We start from the raw sequence: 12,593 nt of genomic DNA, 5'->3' as shown, positions 1-12,593 counted from the left end.
GGACGCGTGCTTTCAGTCGAGGCGCGGACGCCGTTCCGTGTTCTTCCTCTTCTGTGTTTTTGTCCGAGCTCGTTTTCGTTTTTTCAGCACGAACGGTCCACGTCGGTGGCCTTTCTCTTCGGAGATCCGATCCAGTGAGTCCACGACTATCGAGGTGAGTTCTTAGATAAAACACACTTTCTACGCTTATTCTTTGGACATTTTACGCGGTCGAGAGGCACGCGTTTATTTATCGGTCAACTGGAGTTATCGAAAAAGATGAAGTTTTCAGTTTCCGTAGCAGTTTCTCGGCAGATTTTCGTAATTCAGTTTGTTTCAGTTCGATTCTTTCAAATCGTGTGATTCAAAACAGGTTGAAAACGGAATGCTATTTTCTAACTGTTTCGTTATCCTTAATAGAGATGTGACTTCTTTTTCATTATTTTTGTAGCATTGGGCCGAACATGACGAATGAAATATGGTCGATAATTTTGATTAAAAATAGACCACGTTTGAGAGTATCTTGTTCGTTCTTTGCCGTGTAACAGATAGTTATAGAAAGAAATATAGAACATATGAACGTAGAAATTAACATATAAATGTAGAAACATCTGTATGAAGAGATACAAGCTTAGATACGTACACATAAAACTCCATCTGTAATTTCAATTGCGTTGCTAATAACATTAGAAATATATATTAATAGCGTAAATGTAGTTAGAGAGAATTTTCAATGTAATTATCGTTTCTCAGCTATGAGAGTGGAGAACAAAGTCCTTCTTAACAGGATATATTTTGAATTATCTTTGCATAATCAAAACATTAACAATCGATACTAACTAATCTCACAAATGACATTACGTTACTCTGTACACACGTTCGTCCGATTAAATTAAAACGAACTTGTAAAACCGATTTCTTAATCCTCAATTTCCAAGCCTCATTTGTAATTCATACTTCTCACAAGTTTTCTGTACCAAATTAAAACGAGATAAAAATCTGTGCCCCGGTCACGAATACAAACGACCGACGACGATTCTCCTAGCTCCGGACGTCGTTTAAGGTACCCAAAGAATTACATCGAATTAAGTTCTCGACCTGCTCGAACAGCCTTTTCCTTTTCATTATAGTACAAGAGTATCGGTACCTTCGTTATCGCACGGCTATTTTTACACTGTCGCTTATGCAACGAAAGATTGGCGATAGTTTTCCTGCAACTAGGTTCCCGAACGTGCCCCGTTTTCGATACAGTTACGCGTAAACGCGAGATTCGCGTGATACGCTCGGTGTATTCACTCGAGCCGCGAAAGTGGAGCGTATCTGAAAGTGTGCCGGTCTGCGTCATCAACAACGGACGTAATTATATTATGATAAACACAGTTTCACATAACCGTTAGATAAGTACTGGATGTTTTTACCGAAAACTTACTTATTATTTGCCCTTAGTGCTCCTAAGCTTCAGCGTAAACAGATAGTATTTGTGTATCGTTGATAAAGAAATCTTCGTTATGATATTGTTACGATACTATTATTACTACTCGTACAGAGTATTCAACCACTATTATCGCATCTACCACTCGAACAGTACGGATCAGCAAAGTGCTATACATGTTTGTATTCCACTCGTATTTTTTCCCATTTACGTACGAACGTGTAAATTTGAATGGCGTTTCAAAATTTTCTCACGCGACTCGTAATCCCAAAGTCTATAGGAACGTCGGATATTTTCTTCGAATTTTACAATTTCATACTGCGAATTAGGACTCCTTCGATCTATATTTATAATTTATTGCGTTTTTAACGCATTCATAGGTATATTTGTTATATATTCTATGATAATTGTACTGACAGCTGTCAGAGCATACGAAGACACTTCGTCGTGATATAATTTTAAGATTAGCGTTGTGGCACGTTGTTTTCCTCCGCTTATTTGCGCGCATCTTCGTGTTTTCATAGCAAATCCAACATTACTCGATGTTAATCTTCCTGCAAACGATTACGTATACTGCAATCTCGTTTCCCTATCCGCATTTATTAGTATTTTTTACTGCTTTCATGCCGAATTACAATGCCGTAAAAGGTTTCCTACGTTATGTTTATAATCCATGAAATCGAATTTTTCTTGCAAACGAGTTACAGGCAAAAAAAAAAAAAAAAATACCTCGGAAGTTCTCTATCGATAGATTTACAATCTTACTCGATGTTTATACAAACATCATATTTTTCAAACGCATCTTCGCGGAGTCTAGATCGATGCAATGATATTAATAGCTTTCCTTACATCACTTATATTTATCATTAAATCGTCGGTCTGCAAGCATACTTTAGTTTTATCGAATCGTAGCACTTACGAGTGTCGTTGAACTTCTTGTTCGCGATAAATCATTCATAGAATTGAGCAGAATTCATGATAAAGCACTAATTCGCAATCTTTTCCTTCCGCGCAATTAGATTTTCGAGTAGATCGTTTTTTTCTGCAATACAGTCTCATACGATAATCCCCAATCGATACAGTTTGACTCAATTACGTTGCTAATTTCTACACAAAAAGATTTTTGATTTTCGGAGAGAAACACGAGCATAAAATTGGAATGAGAAAGAACGTGCACAAAGAGCAATTTCTTTATATCTTTCTTCGTATTTAAAAGATATTTTTAAGAGAAAGAGTAGATAATCGGGTCAAAAGCAACTCGAAACGTGTTTAATTTGCCTAGTGTTGAATTACGATATGTTTGCCTCTTTTCATAATATCGACATTTCACTGCTCCTTGTTATCAAAATTTGATATGCTTACTCCGAATAAGAGAATTTACAAATTTACTGCGGTATGATAATATTTATTGTACGAGTTCTGTAAAGTTTGATTGAATTTTCTCAAAGCTCGAGTTGGTTTAGAATACTTCAAAGACTCTCGGACAGCTGTAACATAGCAGAACTGTAGCAATAATCGACTCCCTCGATCTTGACAGACGTTCACTTAATCAGTGGCTTCATTGATCGCGCTCGTGCTTACGTACTGTCATAAAAGACACGATTTTCCGCGTGTTTGAACAAATAGAAGCTGAAAGAAACGTAGAATCATGTCGCGCAATTAGCAGTGAATCACACGCCGTGCATTTTAAACGATCGTAGGAGCAGTTGCGTCAAAAGACCAGCTCAGGTCGTGTGGAATTTATCGTTTCTCTTCTAAATCGAAGAAAAGGAGCTTAGTCCGTCTCAATTTTTAAGAACTTTATCGTCTATACGATACATCTGCTATCTTTGAAAACTCGAATATTTTATTATTTTTACGAAGCTAAATGATATTTTCAAACTACTTGTTCATTAGTCATTGACGTATCGTAATCTTGATCTTTCGAGTGCTAAATTACTTACGATCTAAAGACCAAACCCACGCATATGACTCTTACTAATTGTAAAGGTGAACGGTTGAATAGGCTGATAATTTTACAAAATATGACAACATTATTATGTACGTAAAAAATGTAGCGAAAAATTCATAAACCACTCCGATGAATTATACATAGTAGCAGGACTTTTTCACTTATTTAAATGTTATGGAAGATATATTTAAAGGTGATGGAAATACTTACAGAAAGACAAGGCAGTTAGAGATGGACAGAATTGTTGTTGGATTTCGATGAACAAAATTCACTGGACGTTCAGAATTTTCTGGACTTTGAAGAATTTTTGTAAACTTTCGCTTCGATTTTGTTCGTTCATTTCATCGCGTTTGTTCGCAACATTTTACAACGCTGCAAATTAAACTCTTTCGTGCGTGTAATAACGAATAGGCTGTTAATAAAGTCCATCGACGATCCATTTTTAAACGTAGATCGAACCTCTGAAACAAAGCAGATACAACTGAAATTAATTAATCGATCTAGCGGAAATCAAACGTTTTACCTGATCCACCACAACAACTAACTGAACGTTCAAATGATAATATATTTTTTTAAAGAGAAACTCTTTTTAACTAGCATCTTCTAACAACAATTTTCCAACGAAGGCATTCCAACTACTAAACATTAAAGTAACAATGTTTTTTGACATTTTGAAACGCTCTAATATCATCCGTATTTGTCTTGTTTCCATTATTAATATATAATAATTTTTCCCACAGGTGCAAGGATAACAGCCAATTAAAAATGACAGACCAACCTCCAGGCAAAGGCCCGCCGAGTGCCATTATGCTGGTATTTTCAGCCCTCACACACATCCTCCTATTGGCGCCAGTGATATACATTTTGGTTTTGGCCTTTGGAAAGTACAGCTTCTTCTCGTGGCATCCCATTTGCATGAGCGTCGGAGTAAGTAGTCAACTTGGCCAACGTTAATTGCACAATGGAACAATTAAAGAGGCACGTGGATCAGGAATGTAGGTGCTTGACTCCTACGTTACATCGGTAACTCGATATGTTGAAAATTACTTTGCACAAAAATTAGCGGTTGAAGCAACAGGTTGGTTCTTATTCGAGAAGAAGAGTCGGTGCAACTCTCTTGTTTAAAGTCGACAAACATCCTGCAGCGACGAATGCGTTTCGTAATGCCACGGTGGCAATAAATCTTCTGTTTACACGCTGCAAAGTTACGGAAATTGGTGTTTCTCAGTTTCGAAGCTTAAGAGAGGAAAGCTTCGCAACTTAATTCTCGAACGTTTTATGCTCCAATCTCGTTCTAGTTGACGAAAACACTTTTAACGTTTTAAGGAAATCTTTAGCATAAAATTGAAGCGAAAATTTGCGCGTTATATCGATAACTTACTTCCATATTTTCCTTAAGCGTGAAACGCTATTCCGCATGAAATTTCACTCCACAGTGTATTCTTTTATCTGGAAGTTCAATAACGCCAAACGAAATAAGACAGGTAATTGTTCTATTGTTATTCGATATTAAGCGAGAAATAGAAGAGCAGCTGTTTGCGATACGCGACATAGTAGAAATAACATCACGACGGTATCTTTAAAGGACAAGAATACTAATAAAAAATTCTCATGGAGTGAAATTTTACGATAGCACCTAGTTAATTTGAGAAATTGAAGAAATTTCTTAACGATAGAAAAATAAAAATAAAAATGACCCGAAGAACGCCGTGTTTGCCGATATGAAAAATCTTCGATTGAAATCAATCCTTTTGATATAAGTTTCTGTACAAAGGAGGCTGACGAAACAGAAGTTTATAGAAAGTGTGGAATATGAAATATCATCCATTGGGAATAGAACGCGGAAGACAGTTTATGTGGATAACCGCAACTTTTTCATTTGGTGAAAAGGCAATTCGTATTTCACACCAACTACACAACGAAGCTTGTAATATGTCATAGAAGTTACCTTACGACGTGTTTAAAATATCTTCACGACTAATTACAACATCGACGTACGCTGAAATCATTCGTTTCATATTTTATTTGCGACGAGGATTAAACATTTTTCTGTGAAACACAGAATCACAGCCGTGATTCATGGGACTATTAAAACGTCGCGGGCATCCGATTAATTTTCTCGTAATTATTGTTTTCACGGTTGCAAATATCCTGGCGCGTGACATAACACACAACTATCTAATATCATACGTATAGAATACTATTAATTAATACAACTAATTAACATTATCAGTTAATACAATACGAATACCTTCTTGTACGACTATATTTAGCTTGTTGTGCGACTATAATAAGTACGATAGCATACGTACGTAAAATATTAAACGTAATTTTCCACGACATTAATGAAAGAACAAATATAGCGAAAGATATCTGAAACTTACAGCATTGTTTACGTTTCCAAAGCAAAAAAAAAAAAGAAAAAATAAAATGATCGTGCGTCTACCATTCTGAAGAGTTTTGTATGTAAAAGACATAAAATCCTAGACATGATTAAGCGACCTTCGTCCAAGTGTCTCAACTCTTAGATCATCCTCGTACTTGGAAGAATGCTAAGTTCTACTTCTTCACTAGTGTTCCGAACAATGTTCTTAAATAAATCAAATATAATCGAATCTGGAGTATGCAGTATGTTGGTAACAAAGAAGAAGTAAACTTAGCAAAGATCTGCGATAAAAGAAGAAAAAGAGGAAGAAACGAAACCAGCCAACTTCATTGATTAATCTAATCACTAAAATTCTTTTTTTTTTTCGTCTTTCTTTCTAATGATATCATGTCGATTCATTATCTCCTTAAAACATCGTAGGCGTGCACACTTGTACATCCACCGAATTAAACGGTGAAGGAATCCACCGTTGACCCAGATCGGCAAATTGGTTGCAACATTCTCTGAGTAAACTAAAACGATCGCTATTTTCTCTGTCGATTGCTGTCGATTGCTCTGCCTATCAAATTCGTCAAACACTAAAGCTACGTGTTAGAGCTCGTCGTTGGGCCGAGTTTATGACACGGCCAGGAATAATTGCTATTTTTGAGAGTTAGGACATTGCGATTCTACCATCTGGGTATCAACATGCAGATGGTGCACTGACACAGTAAGTGATGTAAATGATGTAACGCTATAAATTGAAATTTTAAGAAACACGTTGGCTGCCACGGTGGTCATCGCGTTACTGAGCTTTTTAGAACGATTGAAACAAGATCACAGACTTAAACATTTTCGACAGTGCGAATGATTTACATAACGCTGTCGAAAGAAGTGGGCAAATACGATATAATAGTTTGCAGAAATTAAATGTTTAATGATGTACTATATTTCAATCTAGAACCGCCCTCTAAAAGACACTTCGCGACTCCCTCCCGCTATACAAAACATTCCTCATAAGCCAATGAAAACATATTAAAATGATAGATATTTTAGAATATAAAACTAACTAAAAGTAACCTTGACAATCACCTAAAAACACTTCGCAACTCCGTTGTGGAATCTGGTACCTAACGATCTCCGTCAAATCTACTCAAACCCTACGAAACTTTCCACATGATCGAACCGACATCCATTCCCATAGCAAAACTTATCTGTTCCCTTTGTTCCCATACAAAATTCTTTAAACGCCAATCGATTAAGTAGCAACTTTTTCCTCGATACAGGTGGGTCTTCTGATAACCGAGGCGATATTCAGCGTTTCCGGCGAAGCGTATGTCGGCTGGAAGGTGTCCAGAGTCAATAGAGTAACGATTCACTGGATCCTGCACGCCACCGGTCTAGCATTAGTATTAGTCGGACTGATCATCATCGTGGTCAACAAGAACAACAACAATAATCCGCATTTTGTCACGCCTCACGCGATCCTCGGATTGGTCAGCATTATCTTGGCGTTTCTAACAGCTGCGTTCGGCATCGTCACCAACAATTCCAGGTGGCTGTATCCGCGTTTCAGGCCGGTTCTTCTGAAAATCATGCACGCGTTTGGTGGTATCATAGTCACGGTGCTCTTGCTTGCGACGTTGATCACGGGCACGTACACGAAATGGTGGCCTGGTGGCTATACTGGAAGAAGCTTGACGTTCACAGCGTTCTTCATCGCGGGTTTCTTCATCCTTCTGAAGCCGGTTCTAGGAGCTGTTTCGAGAAGCAGAGTGGTTTTCGGTCCGCCACCTGCTACCACCTAATTACTCTGTATAATATCGTATATTACTATAGCAAACGTCTACGTACTGTAGCAAAGGGAAACAATTTCAACGCTTTTATCCAGGATCAACGTACCTTCAACAACTTGACTACGAAGGCAGAGAATTTTAGATTTTCAAAGCCAATGAAATATGTTAAAGATTTATGAAGTACATGGTAAACGTGATGTACGTACTCGTCGATGAACGAGAAAGATTCTCATCCTTTTTGCATATGGGATAACTATAACAAAGCCTGAAGTAGATTCAAGAGCATGATTGTGTTCAGAGTTTGTTTGTAGTCTGTTCAATAAACGCGATTTATTTGTCTTACGTTACTCTAGATTCGATCAGAGATCAGCATAGCAATAGAGATCGATCTATAAAAATATTCTTATTGGATTAAGTATTTCGTGTCGATTACATTGACATAGATAAGACGCTTTTATCGTGTCACGTAGTAAGATAAGATTTAATCGAGTTAATTGCCACGATTGATTTTCGTTGAAACATCATAATCCAGATCTCTATAATTGAAATAGTTTTATTTTTTATGATTTCAAAATCCAAAGCTTTCTTCGTTATAAGAAAGGAAGAAATAACATTCTCTACTATTTAACGGCGTAGCAAGCATACTAGTATGGCATTAGTATAGCAGACAAAACGTATTAAATATATATTATCCGCTATAAATTTCACATTTTGAATTTTCATATATTTATTTTTTTAAAAAGTTGAAAATATGTATTTCTCGTACGTGAAGCAGGAAATGTACAGGATTTCTGATGAAGAAATAATTATTTTCTAAATCGTTCATTCTGAATTATTTATCATTCTGTTAACAATGTCAAAGGGTTAATCTACTTATAATTCAGACATTCCGTCCTCCGATGATTGTACAGCGATTACGACGACCAATTTTAAAGCTAGATTTAGATAATTTCTCTAATTCCTAAGATAATCGTCTCGATCGTTGTTAACGGTATCAAGATGATGTTCGATACTTTTCAAATATCCAGCTACAAAACTCTATTAATGCTAATCGTAAAATTCAAACTCAAGGCTTAAGTTAAAATAAACGAGTGATAATTTAAGTAAGCCATGTTTAACCAGATACTCGTAGAATTATTCATAAATGAACGAATAGAAAGATTTGTTATACCTCGATTGTGTTCATCGAACAGTTAATATGCCAAAAAAAAAAAAAAAAAAAGAAAGAAAACAAGAGAAGAGAAGGAAAGAAATGAAACGTTTATATAAATGCACCAAAAATGCTTGTAAACTCACCTGGCAAGAGAAAAACATATATTTTTAGATATATAAATAAGTAGTACATATAAGAAACGTTTACCAAAAAGATAATGCAGATTTGTAATATTAACTTATTAAGACATTATATAGTATCGTATAATATTATTTAAAAATAAAATATATATATTGAAATAATATTTGCTTGGACATTTAACATAAGATTATTAAATAAACGAATAGAGAAGACAATAGAGGCGGTGGCATTATCGTCAACCATATATATCAACACTTTATTAATTACACACGCATCATATATATATATATATATATGTATGCATATGTATGTATATGTATATATATATATATATAGAATTTACATAATGTATATATTTCCGCAATGCAATGTACATGTATATTAATACAATTTCTTATCCTCGATATGATCTGATCGTCTCTTATATATCGTATTTTTTCCACTTTCTCTCATCTTTCCCCTTAATTTCTCCTTTTCTTGGACCAACTTCTAAAATTCCTCGTAATCGTCAACGTACGATAAACATCCGAAATCGAACCTAATCACGCGTAAAACGTCCTCTCGTAATCTGTTTGTGTGGATCATCGTTAACGTTGTGTAACAACACGTAATGTATTATATACATATATATATGTATATATATATATATATATGTACGTACATTCATGTTTGATGTACACATATACATACGTGTATACGTGTTTGCGTTTGCGTATTATTTAGGTGCACGTTTATTTGATATAGATAGAACACGACTTTGGATTTTTCGTTTAAATTGCTTTGTCGTATTCCTTCGGTAGCTTCACTGCCTTAGAAGTTACATGCGTTTGATCATGCATTCGTCTATACGTTTCCCGTATGCCTCTCTGTTTGGTTGAAAATATACAATTTGATTGAGGTATACGTTAATTCTAGTGAAAACAATAGGATCGATAGAATTAACTAAATCTAATTTAAAAGATTCTAAAATTTTTGCTAAGATACATGTGTGTTACGTAATCGACTTGTAGAATATATAAAAGCAACATTTGTAAACATCAGTTGTCAATTTTCGCAATTTTCTCTTATAGAAACATCGTCTTCTGTGTAGTTTTAGATTTGAAATATTTAAGGTCTACTAAATTAAAAATTTGTTTGTACGTATAATTTATCCAAGCGCTAAATGCAAAGATAATTAATCAAATCCAAGGAAACAAATCGTAAAATCTGAAATGTTTGTATATATATCTTGAAACAATGGTAACGTACGAAATAAAATTTTTATCATACAAAAGAATTTCTCTTCTTACACGTACATTGTGTATAACGTCCAATGGCAGAAGAAAATGGTATATTAACGCGAATAATGCGATATCTTCTAATAGCTGAAATAAAACCTGTAGCTGTAGCAACTATGAATTTCTAAAAATTTGATAAGTAATAGTATAAAGAAATGTCAGCATTTCTTATTGATCAATAGTATAAACTTATATTAACAAAATCACATGACAACAAGGAAACTGTAAAGTACCTTATAATGTAACTCGCAAAAATGAAATAAATACGAAGATTTACAAGAATTAGTTGAAGAAATGGAATTGAAAAGGTTTCTGAATCATAGGCTGATTTTAAAAGTAAACATTGAAATTTTCTGAGAGACACGAGTAGCGTATCAGAAGCAAACGTATTAAATCGCGGTTTTAATGCTATTTCTTCAACATCCAACGATTTTCCATAGACACATACTCGCTAACATACAACAATCTGTCTTATTAACGCGAACGAATATTAATCCTGTCGTTTCCCATGAAACATAACGCATCTGCTACCACCTAACACTATCCTCGCTCTCGAACGCTTTTCTCTTTCTCGATCAGCTCTAGGACATGTTACTTTGTACTGTTCGCTCTACTGGTTGCTCTTGGTGACGTAAAATCCGAAACATTACTCGGTAACCCTGAATTCACGTATCGAAATCTTCGCACGAACGATCCGCAGCAACTTAGAAACGAAATAGCCAAAGGAAGATTATTTTTCAGTTCGAGTACTTTGAGACGTAAATCGATAACCACTTACAAATCATATTAAATATCAAATAAGATTTTGTTGGAAATTATACAGAGAAGATAATTGCAATTATTTTCTTCTAATTATATTTAATTAATGAAATATTCAAACCATTTAAGCCACGAGTCTTTATACGTTTCATTGTAATAGCAACAAGGTTACCGCGTTATTACCGATAATTCTACGTCATCGAAATCTTAACCCTATCTAGGACAGTCGACCATGTGTCGAATACTTATCTATCAGTCACCCTTTCTTCCCACGAATCCCAAGCACTTTATATCTTCTCTTTTCTCTCGCGATTGTTTCTCAGTGCTCTTTTTAATCGCGTTTCTCGAGCTGGAAAAATCTATCCATCGATCGAACAATCATTCGTCAGGGTTCCCTTAAACGAAGAATTCTTGTTTCTTCTTTTCTTTTCTTTCTTTTTTTTTCTTTTTTGATTATGTCTCGGATATGGCTAGTTGGAGTGCGTTTCTCGCGTTCCTATCGGTATAGTTTCGTTTCTGTCTAATCCGAATATATCAGTACGTGTACCTTCATTCAGATTAATTAAGTTACTTGGATTTCAAGAGGATACTTGATGGAGAATGAAGGGAACGTATTTACGGATGTATGTAAAAAATTACAATTTTGGATTAGAAACATATATTTATAATAAATAAATTTTATATATACGAAATATAACAGAATGTAAAGTTTATAAGAAGAAGCATCGGTACATATCAGTAAGTTCTAAACAAAATTTAGAAGTAAGATTACATTATTTCTTTAAGTCAACGAACAACTGAAAGGTCTCGAGTTTGTTTTTAAAACCTGAAAGCATATTTAATTAAGTTTCGTTTGGTCAAGTAAATTCATTCGTATCGGTATGTGAAATATTGCTAATCATATGCTATCAAGAGTCTTTGGTAATTGATGAGAACAAGTATAGAAATTCGAGTAAAATAGATGAAAATTGCAGGCTGGTTTCGTATTACCCGAATTGAAATTTGTTGAATCGAAGTAAATTGACTAATCCAAACGAAGCTTATGCGGTTATTCTAATGCTTCTTCCCATTAAACGAATAGTAGCGGAAATATTTCGTTGAAAAGGAAATGAACGTTTCATCGAAAACGGACGGATCTTAATACAAACGATAGATTATTAAAATCTATGATACTTAATGGATAATTGTATACTTGATATTTTGATCACCGTGTTTTGTACGTATTCGTATGTTTGTAAAATGAAGGATCGAAAGAATTTCGAACATTCAATTAACTGAAAGACTAACTGGGATACAGAGTCTTTTGGGTTTCGATATTTGAACATGAATAGATTCGATTTTTGCCTACTTTATGTGAAGCTCTGAGTATTGACAACGACTAGATTTTAAAATGTTAATTAGGTCACCGAGAATACATCTTATACACCAATAGTGTGAATCCTCCTCCACTTGTTCATCTCTTTGAGCAAAGGATTAATGGCAAAGGACGAATATTTACTCTTAACGTCCACTTTGATTACTTACAAACCATATTGATCACAGATATAACGAGAACGATGCGATTTCTTACGAACGAGTCGTATAATTGCAGGAAGCTTCGAAATTTTCATCGCTTGCAAATTTCATGTTTACGTAAAACTCGTGAAACTTATTCTAATGAAAACGGTTTGCTGAAAGTTCCTGTAACCAGGAACCACCGTGTAAAAAAAAAAAGATTTTTAAGGGGCAAAGTTTCGCGGC

At 34.9% G+C, this 12,593-nt stretch overlaps 1 protein-coding gene and 1 long non-coding RNA gene across 2 annotated transcripts; both read left to right on the top strand.

Moving 5' to 3' along the window:
- On the top strand, nt 1–8,894 carry LOC139989978 (transmembrane reductase CYB561D2-like). Its single transcript, XM_072008757.1, has 3 exons — nt 1–154; nt 4,103–4,289; nt 7,014–8,894. Exons 2-3 carry the CDS (start codon nt 4,128–4,130, stop codon nt 7,533–7,535), a joined length of 684 nt encoding a protein of 227 aa, XP_071864858.1. The 5' UTR covers nt 1–154; nt 4,103–4,127; the 3' UTR covers nt 7,536–8,894.
- On the top strand, nt 4,296–5,630 carry LOC139989987 (uncharacterized). The gene is made up of 2 exons (XR_011800457.1): nt 4,296–4,846; nt 4,948–5,630. It is a non-coding gene; the product is annotated as an uncharacterized lncRNA (long non-coding RNA).
- Nucleotides 8,895–12,593: the final 3,699 nt, after the last annotated feature.

Source organism: Bombus fervidus, chromosome 1 (genome assembly GCF_041682495.2).
Source record: "Bombus fervidus isolate BK054 chromosome 1, iyBomFerv1, whole genome shotgun sequence".
Taxonomy (NCBI): Eukaryota; Metazoa; Arthropoda; class Insecta; order Hymenoptera; family Apidae; genus Bombus; species Bombus fervidus.
This window is presented reverse-complemented; position numbering and strand designations above follow the sequence as displayed.

Bases quoted from the DNA above. Each gene is read 5' to 3' on its own strand.
- LOC139989978 (XM_072008757.1), top strand. From the start codon at position 4,128: ATGACAGACCAACCTCCAGGCAAAGGCCCGCCGAGTGCCATTATGCTG. The intron at 4,290-7,013 runs GTAAGTAGTCAA...TCCTCGATACAG, and splicing joins CCATTTGCATGAGCGTCGGA to GTGGGTCTTCTGATAACCGA.